The sequence below is a fragment of the Acomys russatus genome, chromosome 13, assembly GCF_903995435.1.
Source record: "Acomys russatus chromosome 13, mAcoRus1.1, whole genome shotgun sequence".
In the NCBI taxonomy this organism is placed as follows: Eukaryota; Metazoa; Chordata; class Mammalia; order Rodentia; family Muridae; genus Acomys; species Acomys russatus.
The window spans coordinates 42303465-42326413 of record NC_067149.1 but is presented as its reverse complement, the minus strand read 5'-3'; the positions used below and the strand labels follow the sequence as shown (position 1 = coordinate 42326413).

At 51.5% G+C, this 22949-nt stretch overlaps 1 protein-coding gene across 1 annotated transcript in view; it reads right to left on the bottom strand.

The window, feature by feature from the left end:
• Positions 1 to 2554: 2554 nt before the first annotated feature.
• Positions 2555 to 22949, bottom strand: part of Atg7 (autophagy related 7) — a 220649-nt gene continuing 200254 nt past the window's right edge. The window contains exon 19 of the mRNA XM_051155105.1: positions 2555 to 2869. Coding sequence (XP_051011062.1) covers positions 2837 to 2869 — 33 coding nt within the window. The 3' untranslated portion in view covers positions 2555 to 2836. The remainder of the gene's footprint in view (positions 2870 to 22949) is intronic.

Below are 22949 nucleotides of genomic sequence, written 5' to 3'. Positions count from 1 at the left end.
CATTCAGTCCAGCGGAGCATCTTTGCTTCCTGCCCTGGTTACCAAAGAAACCTCTGCAGGTCCGCCACCTGGCAGTTGGGACCCTGCGGCCCATTCTCAGTCACAAGCCATGACGACATGGGGATCCGGACACTTTGTGCGCTTAGCTTTTGAGGCTGGGTACGCACAGCTTGGCTTCCACCTGGGGTCTGGCTCAGTCCATGTGTGCATGTGTCTGCCTGAAGAGAGCTATCCTGATTTGCACTATGGAGGGCAGGGCTGCCTACTGGGCAGTTCTCTGAGATGCCCGTTCCAAGGGCAAACTGTTAGGGAACACTTCTGACCATGTGTGTGCTTGCATTGTTGCTGAACCTAGAAGGTCTCTAGCAGGTTCTAGGTCTCTCTCTAGGCTTGAGGTGCTCACAACTGCACTGCTGACTCCCTCTGACCACGTGGGCATTTTACCTTCTCTGAACACTGCAGTTTGTGAGGCTAGTGCCAAGGCTGGAGGACTCCATAGTGCTTCTGACATGGTGCATGTCTTAAGAAAAATAGCTGGTTTCTATTGATTGTAAGCTCAGATTGTAGCACTGACTGGCTTCTTGTCGGCATTGGCCTGTTTCGTCAGTTACAGCCCTAGCTACACCCACTGCTGGTACAGCTGTGCTTCTGAGATGTGTAGTCAACGCTCACTTTACTCCGAAGAGCGCACAGCCAGTGGGTGTAGTAGGCTGGGGAAGCCCGTTGCTGCTGACTTTCTGCATCCTGGGCTGGGGTCTTGGAGTTCATGTCTTTAGGCTTCTTGATGAACAGACTGCTCCTTCCCAGCTCCTGGCCAGACATCAGGTGCCTGACAGCCTACAGCATGGGGCTTCGTGTGCACCCTCTCATGCTGGGGCCAAGGCTGTACACATTCCTCTGACTATACAGTTATTCCCGCATCACTATTCTCGCTCTATTAATAGCTACTAACTAGACATTAGAAGCAAGCAGGACAGACATGGCGGGGGATGCCCCACAGCTGCTGCTCCTCCCGGCCGTGAGCATTTCTGTCCCCTGGCCTGGCCCACTTGAGGAGTAGGACATCACCTGGCCAGGACCACCTACCCCGCAAGGCATTATGGACTCCTGCACTCAGGAGCCCGAGGGGCTGACTTTCAGTAGGAGGAGGCAGGCAGGGGTGGAGAGGCAGGGACTGACTCTCGCAGTCACAGGATGGCTACCCGCCGTCACCAAAGTGCACAGCCCTCCTCCTGCCCCGCACACAGTTCACTCCACTCTCCTGGGCTTCCAAGCTTGGCATTCAGGCCCCTATATTTTCTGTAGGAAAAAAAGAATTGTTGAGAACACTTTTTTTATATAGGTAATTTTAAAGACCATCATTACGCTGTGCGTAAAGAATGTACAGAGAAATTTGTAGGTATTTTTTGAAGAACAATTAATTTGTTAATGATATGTAGCTATTTAATTTTCCCTTTCCTATCGTAATCATTCATTTTTTTTGTTGTTTGGGGAAAAAAAAAGTTGATCTTTTTTGTCGTAGGTGTGTCTGTAATCGTGCAGGTACACAGTTACTCCATGACAACACTGCGTCCGCATTAATAGCCACTAGTTTGTTATTCTACAGGCTACTGAGGTTGTCACAGGAAAACAACCACACCGCGGACTGGCTCTGTGGGCAGCGGGCCTCAGACATCTGTCAGTGAGCGGGTCGTCGCTGTTGGGGGGCAGGGAGATGGCAGTGCAGGTGGCCAGGTCCCTGGTGCGTTGACCTATCTGGAATAGGCCGTGCCCTGGAGGGGAAAGCCACACATGTCAGCGAAGAGTGTGCCCTCCTGCCTGGGCAGGAGCTTGTGACCTCCCTAGAACCAAGCCATCCATGTGCGTGCTGACCCCTCTCTGTGTTTGTAAATCTGTAATATACCATTCTCTGTGGCCTGTTTTTTCCTGGAAGAAGAAAAAAAAAAGGTTTGGCAGGCCATCTTTTTTTTTTTTTTTTTTTTTTTTTTTTTGTACTTAAAAGTAGCCTTAAGAACAATAATAAAGTGCTCTTAAACCAAAGCTGTGTGTGGCTCTTGACTCCTAGGATGGCCTGTAGGGCCCTGTGCCCAGGCAGGCCTGGCTGCTTTTTGGGAAACCTTGTGCAGATGGGTAGGGCTACCTTAGGCCAAGGTCCTCTCAAGTCGCCCTTACTGAAATCTGCTGGTCAGCCCCGCATGGGCTTCTGTTCTGGACCCGAGACCAAAGGTGAAGGTGGGTAAGTGTGGAGGGAGCTGCTGGGAAGAGCACATCTACTTAGGACGGGTGACCACAGCTGCCAATGAAGAGGAAAACGAGCCTGACCTCGAGCAACCCCAGTGAAGCACCTGATGGTGGCTCACCGGACACACCTGCCAGGCAAAGCTCTGTCCTGCTTTCCCAGCGCAGGGCTGGGACAGGAGCTTCTCCCATCCCTGTAGCAGGGTGGCATGCCATGCTCACAGCTGAGGGTGGGCCAGCTTGGTACTCCACTCGACCACTTGAGGCCTAAAGCTGAGCACTCACTGCTGCTGGAGCCTCTAGCAGGGCCTACTTATTGACACTCCTGGGGGCCACAGTGGAGAGATCCTGGGGGACTCTTTGACAACAGGGGTAGAAAATCAATGCACATGAAAGGGCCTGAGCCCTAGGTCAGTGGCAATGCCAAGGTTATTATTGAGTTCAGAGCTGGTGAGATGGCGCAGGAAAGGGTGGCAGAGGGTACACCTTAGTCCTTGGACATGTGGGGATCAGGACCAGGGAGGTGGCAGCGCCCAGATCACCAGTCCTGGGGTGCAGTCCTGCGCTGACAGCCGAATGCTCCTGAGCTGTGGTTGCCTCAGATGGTCTCCTCGTCACTCATGTCCCAGATCTGTGTGGAAAATGGGAGAAACTCAGCTGAGGGGCTCTGCTCTCCCGTGATGCCCACAGAGGACATTTCCCGACCATGGTTGCCATGGTAACAGAAGCATATATCTCTATGCGCACTGGGGCATGCCTCCTGACGTGGGGTTCCCCCTCTACAGAGCTGCCGTCTCTGAAGACAGATAACCCTATTTCTTGTACAATGGGTTAAACCTCAAGTTTCTCCCATTCTCAAAGCTGCAAAGCCAGTGGACAAACTAAACACAAACAGGACTGCGACAGTTAGGCAGTCTTCCCTTCATCATCCTGCATGCCCCTGACCTTCGCAGCATGCACCATTGGCCCATCGGCTTGTCCAGCTGCCCTGAGTTTGTGAGGGCAGGAGCTCTCGGGAACCTGGCAGAAGAGCGCTTGTTACCCTGTGTTGCCCTACTGTCCACACTGAATTTTAGGTCAGGTGCCAACAACACTGTAGGGCAAAGGAGGTAGCTGTCACATAGAACAGCCCTCCCCCAGGTCACCTAGGCAGGACAACAGAGACCAGTCACCACCGGATCCTGCCTCTGTCCCTTAGGGTGTGTCCCTGGGGAGGGAACCTGCTCCAGCAATATCTTGAGGCGGTAGCCCCTTAGGCCAGGCCTCTTTCCCAGTAACTCCTGGCAAAAGTCCTGCAGAGAGGAGGCCTGGTGTCATCATAGTAGGCCCCAAGACTGGTACCCTAGGCAGCCTAGGGCCGGCCCGTAGAGAGCTATGCCTTGAGCCTTCCAAAATTCCTAGAGTGGGTTGCACAAGGATACCTCAGCCTTGCAAGAGCTGAGGGAAGGAACAGCTTGTTAGCAGGAGGCAGGAGATGTGGCCGAGGTAAACATGCACAGCAGGGCTGGCTGTCAGGGAAAGCAGCACAGAAGGTGACCTCTACTGAGCAAGGGTGGCAGCGTACCCCCCCCCCATACTTCTTTTCTTCCTTCTTTCCTTTTTTTTTTTTTTTTTTTTGTTAAGACAGTGTTTCTTCTGTGTAGCCTTGGCTGTCCTGGACTCGCTTTATAGACCACCAGGCTGGCCTCAAACTCACAGAGATCTGCCTGTCTCTGCCTCCGAGTGCTGGATTACAGGCATGCACCACCACTCTTGGCTTGGCAAAGATTTATTAAGATACACAAAAATGCTTCACAGTGGACGCCTGTTGGTCTTCAGGGAATTGCCAATCAAACCACAAAAGGGCTGAGGAGATGATAGTTCAGTGAGTAAAAAACATTTGCCTTGCAAGCCTGAAGACCTGAGTTCAAGTCCCTAGAACCCACATAAAGCTGAACATGGTAGCATGCGTCTGTGACCCCAGTGCTCCTACAGAGAGATGGGAAGAAGAGACCAACATCTCCAGGAACTCATGGGCAGCTGGCCTGCTGTACAAAGTGTCAAAACAACAGAGACCTTGCCCTCAAATGAGGTGAGGACTGGCAAGCTTATCTCTCATATGCACACGCGTGCGCGCGCGCGCGCACACACACACACACACACACTCCGTACATATTTAGTTAGGGTTTCTATTGCTATGATAAACACCATGACAGAAAGCAACTTAGGGAGGAAAGAGTGTACTTCACTTACACATACACAGCACAGTCTTGTTGAAGGACAGGCAGGAACCAGAGCTCTGCAAGGCCAGACAGCAGCCATAGCCGACTGAGATGAGAGAAGGGCCCTTCCAACCAAGACTTATACGAGGTGCCATGGAGGATGTCTGCCTGACCCCACAGCCCCAGGGCCATCAAGGTGTACCGGTCTGCAGCACAGGCATGAAGGCTAGAAAGAAGCTGCTGCTAGCATCCAGTCCAGCTTGGGTCTACTCTGGACTACACTTCTGTGCACACCATGGGCTGAGGGACCTCTTCTGGGAATGGCACAATTATGTTTTGGGGTGTGTTAAAATGGTTCATTTGCTAATGTAAACATCTTAAACCACACCACAGTTGTCAAAGTTGGGGCTGGCGCACTCCTTATGCCTTGAAGTAAGGAGCTCTGTGGGCCTCTGCACAGCGCGCTTCCCCACAACAACATGTCCCTCTTGTGACATGTTGTGGATTATGCTGGGGCTCAGTAAGGACCTTGGCCTGAGCTTCCTCCACAGACTCCCCAGGAGGAATCAGACCTCTGGAAGAAGTGGGAAGGCTTGTCATACTTCCTTCTGAGGGATGTGAGCCCTGCTCATTCTTCTCCTTATGTGCCATCATCCCTCACAGACTCTCCTTGGTAGCTATCCCTAGGTTGTGCTGGGAGCAGGGGTGAGGCTGTCAGCAGGTAACACTAAACCGGGAAGGGCCTCCTAGGATAAAATACCTAATCCAAGAGCAAGGACCAGAAACAGGATGAGGCTTTGGGACCCTGTCGCTGATGGACTGTGGACTGGTGTATGGTCAGTGACATCTTAGGCTGACTAGGACAGGTGGGAAGCAAGGTGGTGCCTGGGGGCAGGAAGCAGAGGCCACAACCTGAGAAAGCTGGGAGCTGAGGGACAGGGCTGGCTGTGGGTGCTACACAGGCCACTGGGAAGCAGGTCAGGGATTCTGCTGCCTCAGGGTCTCCAAAACCCCTCTGGGACAGTTTTGCTGATGAACCTGCAATAGCTTGTCCTGTCCAGGGCAGAAGATAAGAAAGGCTTCCTTCAGCAGTAGGCCGCTCCCATGAGGTGGGGCCACTGAGGAGGAAAGGGAGGCTATATCTTTTTAAGTGTATCTGCAGCTGCTCTCCAAACTGCTTATCAGTTCTGATGGGGGTGATGGGGGGTGGGGGGCCGGGGTTACCATAGGGCTGGGGCCGGGGCTGGGGGCCGGGGCCGGGACCGGGAGCTATCAGATCACAGACCCTTCTGCTGCTTTTCATTGACTCCTAGAAACCAGACCACATGCCCTGCTATCCTCTCCTGGTCCCTTGCAGTTTCCCTCCTAACACTTTTGGCTGAGATCAAGCCTAGTCCCAGCCCCTTGCAACTACACCATAAGTTTCTAGTCCATGCTCCTTGGTAGGTAGACTAAGCCAGATGGAATCCCAGGGTATGCAGCTTCCCCCACCTGCACCCCCCCCCCCCACAGCATTTAAGCATCAGAACCGAACTGCCCTTTGTTCTTGTGGTTTCCAAGCACAAACTGAAGGGCCTGTTTCTCCTTGCAGGACACTGTTACTCTGTGCATGGAAGCTTCTCTACTCACCAGGTTTTTGAAGGAAGGCCTTCTAACTCCTCATCTCTCTCATGCCCCTCACACTGCCTCTGGTATGATGCTGCCTCTTGACTGTTCCCCTACTTCAAGGGTGAAGATTACACCCTCTCTCCTAATAAAGCTGGTTCTGAGGGTGATGTCATGTCAGCTCCTGGGCTGGCTAGTTTTATGTAAACTTGACACAAGCTAGAGTGATCTGAAAGGAGGAGGGACCCTCACTTGAGAAAATGCCTCCAAAGGATCTGGCTGTGAGGAGTTCTCTTAATTAGTGATTGCTGGAGAATAGCCTTGCCCATTGTGGTGCCATCCCTGGGCTGGTGGTCCTGGGTTCTATAGAAATGCAGGCTGAGCAAGCCATGGGGAGCTAGCCAGTAAGCAGCACTCCTTCATGGCCTCTGCATCAGCTCCTGCCTCTAGGTTCCTGCCCTGCTTGAGTTCCTGTCCTGGCTTCCTTCGGTGTGAAAGTGTAAGCTGAATAAACTCTCTCCACCCCAACTTCCTTTTGGTCATGGTGTTTCATCACAGCAATAGAAACCCTAACTGAGACAGCTCCTTCTGGAACTTTCCACTTGGACCTGGTTTTTTTGTTGTTATTCTTGTGGTAATAGAGATGTTGGTTAAGGAGAGGTGACAGCTCCCCACACCTGGAGACCCACACACCTTCTAGCATATTCTCTGTGGCAGGGAGGTCCCAACTGTCCCTCTGAGGAAGTGACATTGCTTCATGAAGGCCAGGGTGAGGGGCATGGAGCAGAGGCAAGGCGGGTCCCTCAAGCCTAGACTGGAAACTCTACCTCCCACCTCAGAGAAAGCCTGCACCCCTGGCACAAGGCGGGATGCAGGGCCTGTTTGCAGGCAGGATTTAAGGGTATGGGAACATGTTTACAGATGAATTGGTGGAGAAAAACAAGCCTATGCTTGGGACCAGGAGCACAAGGAGAGGAGGCCAGGAAGTGAGAACAAGATTCTCGCTGGTGGGCTAGGCGTGAGTTCACGCCTCTTTGAAGCTTCGACAGTACTCAGTATACTCTCAGACCGGAAGCACAATGGGACTGTGCATGCGTGCGTCCATGCATGCATACATGTGTGCATGTGTGTGTGTAGCGGGGTTGCTTCAGGAACTGGGGCTACAAGATAGGCTGACACAGTGGCAGCAGACCACCTTGGGGCTTTGCCTCTGGTTGACTTTCGCCGACCTTCACGAGAGCAGCCTGAGGGCAACCCACCAGGGTGTGCCAACACCGCTGCAGCCCCTCTGTGGAGTCTGGGCTGAAGGTGGGATGTGTGGGAAGAGGACAGCGGAGCCCGGGCTTGTTTGCACTCTTCTAAGCTTTGAAACACATTTTTTGAATTAGGTGGTAAGAATACAGGGTAATTTTTGTGGCACCAACATACTTTCTTTCAAGATATGATTTATATGTTTGGCCCACATCTTAAATGCACTGGTGATTGAGATAAATGGCCATGCTGGAGGCTGCAAAGTGGTTTCCATTATGTAGCTCTGAGTTTTGGTTCCTTAGAAAACCTTAAAGGGGCAGGAGCATTCATGGCCTGTGCTCTATCTCATAGGGCTTTGGGGGTCACCATCAGAGAGGGTAGGAGAAAGGAGGAAGGTAGGAGCCCCTTGGAGCTCTGGGAAAGCTGTAGCTAGGCACAGGTTTCCTGGGAGCTCCTTTTGACACTTCATGCACAGTAACAAAGGGGACCTTCAGGGTAAGGGAAGGCTTGTGCTAACAGGGTTAGATCCCCTGATTAGAGTCCTGGGAGTGCTGCCCATGGGGCTGACCATCAGCACCAAGGCACAGAAGAGACAATGGCCTCCTGAACCCTTAGGAGCTACAGCAACCAGACAGTGTGGCATCCAGGGACGGATGGAATCACAGAAGGGTGTGGTCAGTTGGGGCACCAGCCCTGGATTCCTCCTGGGTACTAGAGGAGCAAGGTAAGGCAAGGCCGGCAGGGAGACGGGGCCACTACCCTTCATCGAAGGTGCCATGGGATTCAACCGGGCAAACAGCTTTCAACAAATAATTCCGGAAGCACCAGATGCCACACACTGCACGCCACACATAAGAACTAGCTTGACCATAGCCATGTGCAAAGGTTCGCTGTCACACGTCTATAGAAAACATAGGAAGTCTGTCTCACAGTGGGCAGCATTTTCTTAGAACAGCAGAAACAGGAACCAGAAAAAAAAAAATCAATTGGGAACCATCAAAATTAAAGATGTTTTCTCTCTTAAAAATGACATCAAAAGGCCCGGTGTAGTGCAGTTAACAAACCTTCAATTCCAGCGCTGGGGAGGCGGAGGTGGTGTATTTCTGTGCCAGCCTGGGAGAAGGTGTAGGCTTTGATGAGGTTGTCAGGATAGGGCTCGCATGACGGGATGACTACCTTCCTAAGAAGAGCTAGCACGCTTGTTCTCCCTCACCATGCACCGTGGCATCCTCACTGCTTTGAGTTCCCAGCCTCTAAAACTAGGAGCTACAGAAACCTCTCTTCTTTATAAATTACTCATTTGGGGGCCTTCGGTTATAGGAACAGAAAGCACACCAAGAAAGGCGCAAACTCACAAAAAAAAACAAACAAACAAAAAAAAAAAACAAAAAAAAACCAACTTTAATGCCAAGTGGAAGCAACCAATATGTCTATAGGGCATGGCGGGTCCTGGTTGCAGTGTGCCCTGCCTGGCCTGCACCTGTGGCTTGTCTATAGGCAAGCACATCATTAGCCAGGAGCATCTGTACTGAAAACAAGTCTTTACCACTTGAAGAAACAATAGCTGTTGTCAGTGTTGATGCTTTCTGTGAGCACTGGGAGTGGGAAGTGAGCAGCCCCACACGGCAGCCCCTGCGGAGCTGGGCCTCCAGCCCGACACCAGCAGGGAGGTCCTGGCTGCCCTGGGCTAGTTCACAGCAGCTGGGTCCATGCCTATGATACCGAGGCCAAAGGGCCAGCTGTCCAAGGATGCGCCCCATCCAATGGTGACCACGGGAACATTTACTCTGAAAGCACACAGCAATGACCTCCCTGAACACAAACATCCTCCTCCCCAGGTGTGCACAAAGCTCTGCCCTTCGCTCGGGAAATGGAAAGTTTTGATTCCTTCCCCTCTATCCTGGTCAAAGAGCTTGGGAAGGAGCAGACCTATCCCAGCTCCAGGCTTCCTCCCAGGTCAACACAGAGGTCAGAGCACAGCTGCCAGGCCAGGCTAGGAGGGCTGTGAGCTCCTGGTTACCCTGCCTCAGACTCCTTGAGTCTAGACTGGCAGGAGCTGAAGAGACCAGGCCCCAGGGAGACCGTGGGGTGGGGTTGAGAGTTGGGGGTGAAGGTGCCATGCTCAGCAGAAGTCTTGAACAACAGTGGGTTTTGTCTAACTTGCTCTATGGAGCTATCTGTAACCTCAACCCTCAACCCTCTGCCATCTTGCTCCTCTGGCTTCAGAGGCCAAGGCTGGCCTGCGCAGTGGTGGCCACCTAGACCCCACAGGCATCCTGTCCCTATGGGGGCAGGGGCTATAGACTGTTTTGGGTGCCTGATGGCCTGTGGTGGGCACAGGCTTCTCCTTCCTCCACATGCAATCATCCTTTCCTGCTGGGGAAGAATGGAGATGGTGTGTGTGTGTGTGTGTGTGTGTGTGTGTGTGTGTGTGTGTGTGTGTGTGTGTGTGTGTGTGTCAGGATCACTGGGGCCAAGACAGTGTGTGTGTGTGTGTGTGTGTGTGTGTGTGTGTGTAGCAGGATCACTGGGGCCAAGACAGTTCCCAGACATCTCAGGACAGGCATCCATGGCCGTCACAGCACTGCATGGCAAGCTGATGGTGGCGGGGTACAGTGCTAAGATCCACTTTTGAAGAGTGGGATCGAAGGGAGTCTTTGTGCTTCCCCACGGGCTACAGCCTCAGATATCCACACAGGAGCTGCTCTCCCACAGTCACATTCCCCAGCCTGAGGGGAAGCTACCTGGCCTACTCTTTTTTTTTTTTTTTTTTTTTTTTAAATTTTGGATATTAGACCTTTGTCAGATGGAGGGTTGGTGAGTGGTCCCCACTCTTGCTTTGTAAGTGCATTTCCACCTGCTTTGGGGTGAGCAACTCAGGAGTCTGAGAGGCAGAGACTTCCCTGGGAAGTCTTCTAGCCAACCAGAGAACCACTCAGATGGCACCAGCAGGGCCTTCTAGACGGCCCAGGAGAAGCCTGGGCTAGAGGGAGTGGAAGGCTGGGTGCTCAGTGAGGGTTCTTAGGGGATGGGCTGGCCTAACTCCCGGAGGATGGAGAGTTCTAGCAGGAATGCTCACAGGGCCTCTGGGGAGGCCTTTTACAAGGAGACAGACCCAGGGGCTTCTAGCAGAGATGACAGCAAGTGAACTGAAGGCTGGCTAGGGAGATGCCTGCAGGAAAAGCCAACAGGGCAGCTCGGGTGCAGGCTGTCTGGGCTGAGCCATGAGAGGGAAGCAGAGCTGTTCCTCCTTCCCCATATGAGAAAACAGTGACTATGGCCAGATGGCCACCAGGCCCGGGCAGATAACAGTTTCCCATGTCATCTCCAGGACACCTGATTTTGAGAGATAGACGACAGTAGATGGGGCTGGGTCACTCAGGACTCTGTGTTCTGTTCTGCTAATATGGAATATGTGGTGTCCCTTCAGTACTGCAAATAGGAAGCCACTGTGTGTGGTCCCTGCCCAGTGGCACGTACCCACCCAGCATCAAGGACAGGCATTCAGGAAGGGCTGATGGTGGCCAAGCTGCTGTGGTTCGGGGCGCTGTCTTTACACCCCGGCACACAGGGTCTGCAGTGAGCAGCAGAAGCAAGGACAGACACATGGCCACAGCTCCAAGGGCAACAGTGTTCTGAAGTGACGTGTGTGTGTGTGTGTGTGTGTGTGTGTGTTTACCTTGGCTGTCTCATGTGTATGTCCATAGAGAGATGTCTCAGGACAGGCATGTATGGCCGTCAAGCCATGCACTGCCCAGAGGCAGGTGGGGGATGGCAGGACACAGTGCTAACACACTCATAGCTTTTTACCAAAGTTGCTTCACTCACATATCTTGGTCTACTTCAGACTGGTGCAGCCTTGGCAGCAGATGCCAGGGCCGAGGGGCGCGACTATGCCAGCCTGTTTGGGACACAAGGCTGGCCGGGTTCTGCCGGGCAGTAGTTTTCCAGCCATTTGGATGTGTTCAGGTTGGGCATCCTCTGAGGGGCCTTGGCCATGCCAGCCTGTGTGGCAGTGTCTCCCTGGTACACGAGGCCGGCTAGGTTCTGTTGGGCAGTACTTTTCCAGCCACAGGGTCTGTGGATCCTGACTTTGCCTTCATGACAGCACATCCCCCGGGGTGGGAAACGCGCCTCAAGCTGAGTTCCAAGATTTGAAACTGGCTATAACATGAAAGCCTTTCTGTTTTCAAGAGCAAAAATGAAAGGGCAGTTGTTTCCCTTAATAAACACTCTTTTAACCCATTTTACAAACAAGCTGGCTTTCTGCTTCCAGTTTCTTTCCTGTTCCTCTTTTTCTTCGTTAATTTGATAAGCAGCAGGCGCCAAGCTGCGGCGACGCTTTGGTTATGGGACTGAGAAAGAAAAACTGTGGCTTTGGGAAATGGCCTCTGTGTGGAACCAGCCCCACTGTCCTCGCCCATCCCCCCACCTTCCCAGACAGCTTAATGGCAGAGACGGAGGGGCTGGAGAGGTGGAGAGGTGGCTTAGGCCGCAAGGGCACACTCGGTCAGCCACAGGGCTCACGTTTGGGCCCCACCACCCCTGGCAGGTGGCTCCCAGCTCCTGGGGTCTGTGACTCCAGGAGATCTTATCTGGTACCTCAGGTTTCTGTGGGCATACATGTACAAAAACATACACATAATTTTAAAAAATCTTCAAGAAAAGAGACTAGAGCCTTCTGCTTTAGTAAGTTTACAGAACAGAGGTTTTTGCCCTGAGAACAGGAATTCCAACAAGAGGGGGCAGACAGCAAGCTCCCGGACAGGCCATGGAGGAAAGCCCACCGGAAATTCGCTTCCCTCCCTCCTAAGCTCCTGCAAGCTGGACTGGGAAATAAGCCCCTGCACAAGAGGTTTCTACACAGACTGGAGAATCCCTCCCTTGTTTTTTATTGCCTCAGGTTGTAAATGAAAACAAGTGGGGGGGGGTGAACTTCTCTGATACCCCAAAAAAGCTCCTACCTACACTGCCTCCTGAGCCCTGGAGCAGCTTGCAAAGCAGAGCCAGGGTGAAGGTACTGCCACCGTCTGCTCTGTCTTGAGTCTTGCCCTCAGTCCTCCCCCCTCAAACTGGCACTTCTTCTCCTCCTCCCTACTGTCAGTGAAGCCTGCCATGTTAGCATGCAACCCTCACAGAGTAGGTTAGGTCACCACAAGCCCTGGTGTTGGGGTATATGGCACAAAGATGACCGATAAGCTCCGCTCCAACCCTAACGAGCAGGTTTCCATAAACACACTGGCGAAATCTCCCTGGTGCTCTTAACCTCTGGCCCCTCCATCCCATCAATCCACCTGTCCACTCTGCCCTCCTCTCTTTGGGCCCCAGTGGCACGCATACTGGTTTCTCCATGAGGCCCCTTCACAGTGCTTAGCCATGATGCACACTCTGTGATGCTCAGCAGCACATGAGTGCACACACTGTGCTGAGTGAGTAGATGGAGGAAGATGCACTCTCATTTAGTACAGACCTCACTATGCCTTCTTCCCGCCATTTCCAACCTCAAGCACACACTGGGTCCTCAGCACCTTGGCATCCTTCATAGCACCATGAGGGGCTGGCTAGCTGGCTGGCATAAAGGCAACCCTGTAGTTTCTGGGCAGTTTAACCCTGTAGTTAAACTGGGCACATTCTCAGGGTGGTTCTGGGAAAAGTTCCTTAAAATTAGCCCAACGAAGTTGAGAACAGTGCTGGCACACTGCAGCATTCTGTGAACATCCGCTGCTGCGGCTTCCATGCTATGACGGCAAGACAGATTTTAGTAAATAACACACAGCTCGTGGACCAGGTGACTGTACTCTGACCTTGCAGCTGAGTCCCATCATCCCGGCCAGTAACAAATAGGCACAGAGGAAAAAGGGGGCCTGAGTTAGGGGCTTGGTCTGCCTAGGGTGAACAGCTAGGTCATCCCGGTGTGTTCACCAAAAGGCTCGAGGGCCAGCCTGAAGGGAGAGGTTGGTCTCTCCCGATCCAGTGTGCTCCACTCTCAGGCCCGTCTCCCCATGCCCACGCCCCTCACCCTTTTGCTCTGAAGCCCTGCCTGGACTGGGTACTTGGCATCTCGTCCAGCCCCCTGGAGCAGCAGGCCTGGGGCAGGATAGTCAGGCTGGGGTTTAGCTGGCTCTGTAACCATGCCCTGCCACCTACAGGTCCTGGGGACATACTCACCAGGACTAGACATGGAAACCAGTTTCCCTCTCTTTCCGTTTTTCCCAATGTCTGGGATAAATCTAGGGCTTGTTTGCTAGAAAGGGGCTCTTCCACAGAGCAACACCCCCACTCTATCACGGCAGTGGTCATTCCCTCCCTCCCCCAGAGAGGGTTTCCCTGGTTAGCCCGGACTGTCCCGGAACTCACTCTGTAGACCAGGCTGGCCTCCAAACTCAGGGATCTGCCTGCCTCTGCCTCCTGAGTGCTGGGAGTAAAAGGGTGAATATTTTTAAGGAGTAAATATTTTAAGGAGTAAATAATTCTGGTGAAGGGGCTGACGTATGCAGAGATATGCCCAAAGATGGGGAAACATTGTAGCATGTGGTACTGTGGGGTGCAAGTTAGGATTTGGGATTTTCTTACATGTCTTTGTTCTGCTAATGCAGACCAGTCCTTCCGAATTGAGTGCTGAGGTTTCTCAGAAGCAGAGGAAAAAGGATCTTTCTGGCTTCTGTCGAGATGCATCTTAGGGTCCTTAGGGCTCCCTACATGCAAAGGCCACACTTCCTGGAATTTCCCTCAGGCTGCCCCTCCCCACCCCCAGCAGCAGGGTGACAGACACACGAAGCTCAGCTGGGGCTCTTGTGGCCTGGGCCAGACCAGAGCAAGAGTGCACATCTGCCTGCAGGGCCTTGCTCCTACTGCGAATGCCTCTGACAAATGCATTGATTCTTCAAAGCAGACGAAGTTTGCTCAGTCATGCCTGCTGAGGTGGGCAAGGGCATTATAACACCCCTGCACCCATTCCTTCAGTATGGTCACCCAGAGGCCTGCACACAGAGCCCTAAAGCATAGGGTACATCTGTTCCAGTGCACATACCCTCTGAGCACCTGTCTGGACCACACTGGGGCAGAACTGGAGGGCAAGAGGACCAATAGGGAAGGCAGTCAGATACGGATGGTTGAGCAGGTAGCTGATGGTTACAGACCAAGCTCTGCCTCCCTGGGTGGAAACTATAGTTGTCACCTCTTCTGCTCTGTCCCCTCAGTCACCAAAATAGTGTGTGCGACCTGTGTCATTCAGCCTGTAATGGCTGAGTCTCAGTATATCGTCATTAGGAAAGGTCCCAGACAAGAAAAAACAAAAACAAAAACAAAAACAAAACAACAACAAAGGCAGTGGAGTAGTGGTGCCAGATGGTAGTGGGGACAGACCCCACCTAGTTTTATGCAGATTATAGTGGGGGCAGGCCCTGCTCAGTTTCATGCTGGCCTTAACCAGGTCATACCTGAGAGATTTGGGGACTCTCCCCTGCCTACACCCGACTATCTAACCAGTAAGGCTGGCAGGGCATGTTTTGTGTCCTGGTTGATCAAGATGGGAAAGGATTCTCTGTGGTCTGGAAGCATAGGCCTCAGGCTGGAGAGCTGGCTCCAGGGCAGAGCCCTTGTCTGGTATGTGAGGGCCCAGGGCCGAACACACTCTGCTGCTGTGTGTGTGCTGGGCAGACGGGCAGTGTTCGGCTGCTTCTGTTTGCTGCTGTCCCTAAATTTAATTGTACTGACTTGTTTTCTCCTAACCAACGGCTCTAATGACTTTTAATGATCAAAGAGTGTTTTTGTTTGTTTGTTTTGTTTCAGGTGCTTGGTACTGAGTCCAGGACCTTGTGTTTGCTAGGCCAGGGCTATACTATGGTACTGAATACCCAGTCTAAATCCACAGCTTGATTATTTTTATTGTTGTTGTTGTTGTTTGAGATAGGGTTTCTCTGTGTAGCAGCCCTGGCTGTCCTGGAACTTGCTCTATAGCCTAGGCTAGGCTTGAACTCAGAGGTCTACCTGCCTCTGTCTCTGCGCCGGGATTAAAGGCGTGCATCGCCACCATTGCCCGGTTTAAGGCTGGAGAGGTGGCTTAGCCATTAAAGGCTAGGTGCACAACCAAAAACATAAGAATTCTTTTTTCTTTTTTAAGATTTATTATTATTACAGGTACAGTACTTTGCCTACATGTACACCTGCAGGCCAGAAGAGGGCATCAGATCACATTATAGATGGTTGTGAGCCACCGGGAGTTGAACTCAGGACCTCTGGAAGAACAGACAGTGCTCTTAACCTCTGAGCCATCTCTCCAGCCCAAACATAAGAATTCTTAAGCAAGACAGAAACAGTGCTCACCAGGTGGGCTTTTGAGGTGCCCCAGAGTGTGACCCCAAATACTGAATTCCTGCTTCTTCTCTCTTTGTACTAGGTGCCCTCTCATCATCCATTTGAGAGCTCACCCTGTCACCTGAATGAACAGTCCCTGTTCCCCACTACACCTCTGAGGCAGCTTTTCTCTCAGCTGAACTGCCCCCCAGGCCCGTTTTGCATTCCTTGTGTAGAAAGCTCTCCACACCTCTTTTCCCCATGGGCAGGCTGGGTGAATGCAGACTAGTAAACTCAATATTTTATGTATAAATTCTCTTCTGCTCAGCCCTTGAATTGTGTTTTATTCTTTTGGGGGAGGGAGAAAATCTAACTATAGCCCTAGCTATCCTGAAACTCACTATGTAGACCAACGTGGCTTATAACTCACAGAGATCTACCTTTCTCTGCCTCTTGAGTGTTGGGATTAAAGCCCTGTGCCACCTTGTGGTTTAATTCTTATGTGGCTAATTTTTTGGATGCATTTTAACTTTTTGCTGTACTGGTAATGTGACGCAGGTCTTGCACATGCTAAATAAGAGTTCTCCCACTGAGCTGTGCACCTAGCCCTGGTAAGCAAGCTTCCTCAACTCAGCAAAACCTCCGGCAGACAGCTCAATTAATGGTAAAAGACTCAGTTCGGTCAGGACAAAGCACAGAATCTGCTGTGGCTGAGGTCAGTGTCATTGGAACAATGCAATAAGACAAGAAAACAAGCTTCACAGAGGGCTGCAGAGTCAGCTCGGCAGGTAAGGGCACTGACTGCTCTGCCAGAAGACCAGGGTTTACTTTCCAGCTCACAATTGTTTGTAACTTCAGTTCCAAGGGATCCAACACTTTGTTCTGGCCTTGAGGGTACTGCGTGTGAGTCGTACACAGATATACACGCAGGCAAAACGCCCATACACATAAAATTAAATTAAATTAAAAATTAAAAATCCCAGTGAATGAGGTGCCTTGGATCTCTCCCAAGCGAAGTTAATTACTCAGGTTCAAGAAAAGGGGTGTTTCTGCATTAGCTCCCCAGGAAATAACTAAGGTATGATGTGACACAGTGGGCAGAAGATAGGACATAGAAGTTCCTGCTGCACTGGCTCAAACATCTGCTCATGGATAAAGACCACTAGATGACAGGACCATGATGGGTCTACTAGACCTGGACTGCCTGGGATTTATTAAGTACATTGAAAACAGACCGTCCTCGCTAGGACTTGTCTGCTTTTCTGGGAAATGTGTACTTCTGTATTTCTGTAATATGCCACACTCCAAGGGAAATGCTGTACTGTTTTCCCAGGGCTTTCTTGCTGGTGGTCAGAAGACAATGCCCCCCTCACCTGCTGTGCTTCCTATGTCTTTCTGCAAGGCTCAGCTAGCCCGGGGGGGGGGGGGGGGGGGGGGGGGGGGCATGGGAGCCACCAGGCAGCCAGCCAGAGGAAGCTGAGCACGGAAGAGTGGGAAGACTGGGAAGACTGAGGAAGAGAGGGTATATCTTTTGAGAGAGACAGACACGAGAGGGAAATAAAGACTGTTTGAAGCTGCTTTTGAACATAAAGTCTTGAAAATGGCCCTGTCTGTTTTGGCCTAGGGCTGCACACTTAAAATGATAAACACTATGCTCTGCTCAGCTCGAAACCGCAGCCAGTGTGAGCATGCAGGGTGCATGGTTCTGGAGAAGAGAGGGCTGGGCAACCCAGAGGCTGCTGCTGGTCAGTGTGGAAACTAAAGACTGGTCCTGCCAGGCTCTCTTCAGTCCCTTGCTGCGCGCCCGGCTCTATAGCTCCTCTTTCCTTCCTCCACAGCCTTCCTATGTTAGCTGTGTTTCACTACTGGTGTTTTGGCTGTAAGCAGGGATAGAGTGGGGTATAATTATTCTAACAGCATGAAGGCTAATTCTGCTTCCAGAGCAACTCTTTAAAACCTTTGTTGCCTGCTGCGTGCCAGCGCCACCAGAGTATTTCCTTCGGAGTGGGAGCAGAGAGGCGCTATAAATCAGGTGTGGGAAAGCCAGTCTCTGAGAGGCAAATCCACGCTCAGGGCTCCCTGAGGAATGGCAGCCTGGACGTGCTGAGACGCTGAATCAAGCAATTCAGCATTTCATCTCTGCTGGAGAAGGTCACAATGCCCTAGTCCTCTCTCTCTAGGCCTAGGGATGGGCTAGAGAGACAAAGTTTGTGCCTGCCATGTTGTGGAGCATGGAGATACAGAGAGAACTCTGGAAGGTTCGACTTTATGGGGATCATTTTATGAAAACTGAACATCTTGCTGGGTGTGGTGGTGCACGCCTTTAATCCCAGCAGAGCAGGTGGATCTCTGGGAGTTCGAGGCCAGCCTGGTCTACAAAGTGAGTCCAGGACAGCTAGGGCTACACAGAAAAACCCTGTCTCAAAAAAGAAAAGAAAAGAAAACAAACCCACAAACTGAGCATTCTTCCTCCTCTCCCCCAAGACAGAAGAAGACAGAGAGGTGCTGATTTTAGTGCATGGCCCATCATTTACAAATCATGGCTTCTGAGTGACCCCTACAATCGGGGGGGGGGGGGGGGGAAGGGCTGAGAAGTGACTGGGGCTGGACCCATTACAAGTTCTGAGGCCCACATTAAGATGATCTTATCATCACGTGGGAAGTACTTGACAGAGCTTCATGCAGCATCTTCCTAGCCCTGCTAGAGTCCTCTGCGGGACCACTGTGTCCATTTCACAGAGGAATAGACATCTGAGAGCAGAAGACGCAGCTTGAGTCCTCAGCTGGATGGCTGGCAGAGAGCAGGCTGGAACTCCACATGCAAATTCAAGCTGGGCAAGGGGGTGGGGGGGATGGAGTAGGGTGTGGATCATCTGTGAAGGGGCTTCCTACTGTGAGATGCCAACAGTTTTTATTGTGTCTGCAGCATGGGCTCCTGCAGCCCAGGTCTAGAGTGGGGTAGCTAGGAGTGCTTCATTATTCAGTCATATTTTTTTAACTTGGCTGTGGCCCTTGGATATAATGAGCATTAGAAGGTAAGCCTAAAGTCCGTGAATAATGATGTCTACAGCCGTGGAGCAGGCCTCCCGCTCCAAGCCCATGCCAGCTCAGGGCAGCTTCTCCCAGGAGTTAAGTCACAGTGATCTTTCCCAACCCTGTGGAGAGCTCTGCTACCCTGAGTAACATGCACCCCAGAAGGCTCCTCCCCGGAAGCCATGATTCATGAGCTTTCTCAGGAATCCCCCAAGCATCTCCATCACCTTGCAGATTACTTTAGTTAGAAGGAAGGCAAGAACACAACAGATGGTAGTCAGTGCCTTCTCCATCCCAGTCCCCAGAGCTCTCTGGCTTTAGGATGTCACCTATTCTGAGACTCTCTGACAAGGACATGCATGGTCTCTTCTGCAGTGGCCCTGCAACAGAAGGTTCCAGATAGAATAAGAGGTGAAAGCAGATGGACAGGGTGGAAGATATCAAAACCTCTTCCTCCCAAGAGTAGCCCTGAGCTATTGGGCCAGGTACTTTAGCCCCAGGGGGTTGGGCACTGATGAGTCACACCCTCTGTGACATTTTGCCACCCTTTCCCATTCTGTCCCAGCCACACCCTGCTTTCCTCTGGTCTCTGGCACCATCTAGCATGTCCAGCCTGTGTACGCAGCATTCTTCCAGTGGAGGAAGGTGCAGGCAGTGAGGGCGGCTGATTGCCACTCTTCCCACTCCACACAGCTCACGTGAGTCACACCCGAGACAGCAGGCACTGTGGTCTGTAAAGACTGCCCTCCAGCAAGCATGCCAGGCATGCATGTTGACCATCATCCCCATGTTACAAAAACAGAAGCTCATACCTCAGCAGCCTCCAGTGTCCACTCTGCTATCCCTCTCCAGTCCTGTGTGTAGCTTGCAGTTATCAGCCAGCCCCGCTATGCAACGCAGCTACCTCCAATTCTGGAATGTGCCAATTTGCTTCCAGAACACAGAGCCAAGGGAAGAACTCACAGCCACCTATGTCTGTTACAGAGTTACATGCTAGGAGCATGAAGATGGAAAAGAGGATAGGCCCTGCCAAACACCAATTTTAAAAATTAATGCTAAGTACTGATGTTTTCAACAGAGAAAAGCATTACTTCCCGAATGCATGGTGCATCCTTTACAAGGCCAAGCCGCTATCTGGCTATCTGCAGTGTCATCCCTTGCTAGGTTTTCTGGGAAGGGGCTGAGTGAGGGGAAGGGCGGCTCAGTGTAGAGTGTGGCCAGAATGAGTCTTCCCTGCCCCCTGTCACCACCACACGCTGTCTGGATGGCAAAGCCATGCTTCCATGTTGTAAGCCAAAAAGCTCTGTACGGATAGAACACTTTACCCCTCAAAACATCCCTCTGGAGGAAGTAGACAGGTTATCGACACTGTTTACTGAATGAATAAACAAAGGGACAGGGGCATTTTCCATACCCTGCCTCTTTATTACAACATGGCTACAGAAAGCAGTCTAGTCAAGGCTACCTGTCTGATCCTGGCAGGGTTATATGCTGAGTGAAGGGTGGGGTGGCACTGACTGATCTGGGCTCCCATCTTGGCTCAGACATGTTTTGTCATGTGACTCTAGGGAAGTTTACTAAGTTTCCTTAAGCCTGAGCCTTTCTGTTGCAAGATCTCATGAACATTACAGGAACGCAAGGGCAGAGGTCTCAGGTGCCTCGCTGGCTTTTCTGGCTACTGGGGGACCTGCCCATCGGGGCTAGCTCTCCCCTGGAATGGTGTGTCGTAAGAGGCCCTGTTACCTGCAAGTGGGAAAGGGAAAGAGAAAGTGAAGACAAGTTGTGTTGAAACAGAAAGTGGGTAAGGGAGCATGAGGATGCCTCGCTCAGACACTTCAATGAAGACAAGTACTGCTGACAGGATGGTGAGCCAGTATGTCAGGCAGCTGGGACCTATCCTGTCCCTTAGCTGCCATAGTTCAAGGCCACTCTAAGAATAGCACCAGAGTCAATCTAGAGTCAGGTTCAAGCTCCATAAATTTTCCACCCAGGAAGGACACATGCATCTGAAAGCATCCCCTTCATCCATCTCCCTCCTCAGCACTAAGATGGGGATATTAGTATCTGTGCTTCTCACACTACACACAAGCTGGGAGATAGAGAGATGTTCTTAGTATCAGGAAACTCAAAGCCATTGTGCTGGTTTGAATGGGAATGGCTGCCATTTATTTGAATGCCTGGTCCACAGCTAGTGGACCGGTTTGGAAAGGATGAGGAGGCATGGCTTTGTGGGAGGAGGTGTGTCACTGGGGATGGGCTCTGAGGGTTCAAAAGCCCAGACACCCCCAGTTAGCTCTCAGCCTTGTGTTTGTGGATCAAGAGGTCACCTCTCAGCTATTGTTCCAGTGTCATGTCTGCTGCTGCCATGTTCCCTGCCATGGTGGTCGTGGACCCTAATTGTCTGAAACTGTGAGCCCCCCAATAAACTTTTTTTCTTCTGTAAGTTTCCTTGGTCATGGTGTCTTATCACAGCATAGAAAAGGAAGGCAGGCAGTAGTAAACAGGGAACTCCATTGCCTTAGGTTTAAAAAATAAAGTCAGAGCTTTACAGACCCCAGTAATTTTCAAACCTACCAACTAACCAACCAACCAACCAGCCAGCCAGCCACCTACCCACCCACTGACCCACCCACCCGGCTAGCCAACCAAGCCAACGAGTCTGTACCAGGAAAGCTGGTGAGCTAGTTTTAGAATCCCATTTCATGCTGAAGCTTGGTAACCTTCATGCTGCTTGTTCTTATCCACATAGGTGGGGTTCTCTGGGATTCCAGCTTGGTGAAAAGTTTGACCAGCTGAGTGCTCAGAGCAGCAAGGAAACCTGGGAGTGAGCAAGCCTTTCTTCATTTGCCAGGTGGGAAACTCAGATTGTATCACAAGCCCGACATTTAGGAAGAGGAGCCTCAGAGAAACTGCCTCCCTCGGATGGACTGTATGCAAGTCTGAGGGGTGTTTTCTTAGTTGATTGATGTGTGCAGTGCCACCTTAGGCAGGTGGTCCTGGGTGATATAGAATCCCAGGCTGAGCAAGCCATGGGGAACAAGCCAGAAAGCTGTGCTCTTCCATGGCTCTGCTCCAGTTTCTGCATCCAGGTTCCTGCCTTGAGTTCCTGCCCCACTTTCCTCAGTGATGGACTGTGACCTGGAAGTATAAGCCAAGTAAATCCTTTATCCCCCAATTTGCTTTGGGTGATAGTGCTTTATTCTAGCAATAGAAACACTAATTAAGAGTTAAGAGCAGAGGGCGGGAGAGATGGCTCAGCAGTTAAGGGCACTGACTGCTCTTCCAGAGAACCCAGGTTCAATCCCCAGCACCCACATGGCAACTCACAACTGTCTGTAACTCCAAGATTTGACAGTTTCACATAGGCATATGTGCAGGCAAAACACCAATGTATATAAAATAAAGGCAAATCAACTAAAAAAAGAAAAGAGTTAAGAGCAGCCAGGCATGGTGATGCACGCCTGTAATCCCAGCACTCGGAGAGGCAGAGGCAAGTGGATTTCTGTGAGTTCAAGACCAGCCTGGTCTATAAAGTGGGTCCAGGACAGGCAATGCTATACAGAGAAACCCTGTCTCAGAAAAACAAAACAAAATAACAACAACAACAAAAGAGTTAAGAGAAATCAAGGCTTCTGTGGTCTGCCTTTAGCACCTTAGGTCAACACAGATAGTCAATGCTGCAGTCTGAGGTAGCTGTTCAGTATAGCACCACACTGGCTCTGAGGGCCCTGTCAGGTTTTCCTCTATGCTCTAACATGGCTGCCATTTTGGACACTAGCCACATTGGTAATGGGAAACCTGTCAAATGTTTATTCCAGAATCTAACCACCCCCAGATGTCCCTCCACAGCTCAGGTTCTGGTCAAAGTTTGAGGGACCAAAGCAAAGCGTAGGAGCCGAGGGGACTTTGCACAGCACTGCTCCTGCCTGGGTTCCAGCAGCCTCAACCTCAGCATTGAACAGCCCTCATGGCACAGCGTTAGGGGCTCTCAGAGCACCAGCTCTGCCATCTCCATTTCTAAAGACATTCTCCACCTCCACATGGGCCACAGCCCCTTCTCCCCCCTGACCCACTACTCAGTTGCCTCCACATGGCCTCAGATTGTGTCCATTTCTTCAGTCTCTTCTGACCCTCCCTCATCCAGCTGTCTCGTCCAGTTCCACTGCCATACTGTCTCTCCTCCATGTGAAGCCTGGCTTGCCCTGTTTCTTAAGCAGGAACCCAACTATTCATCCTGGTTATGAGGCCCGTCCTCTCATGGCTCTCCATAATGGTTGTATCCTTACAGAGCTGGCCAAGCCTTACAGGCTGTGACATGTCTCGGCC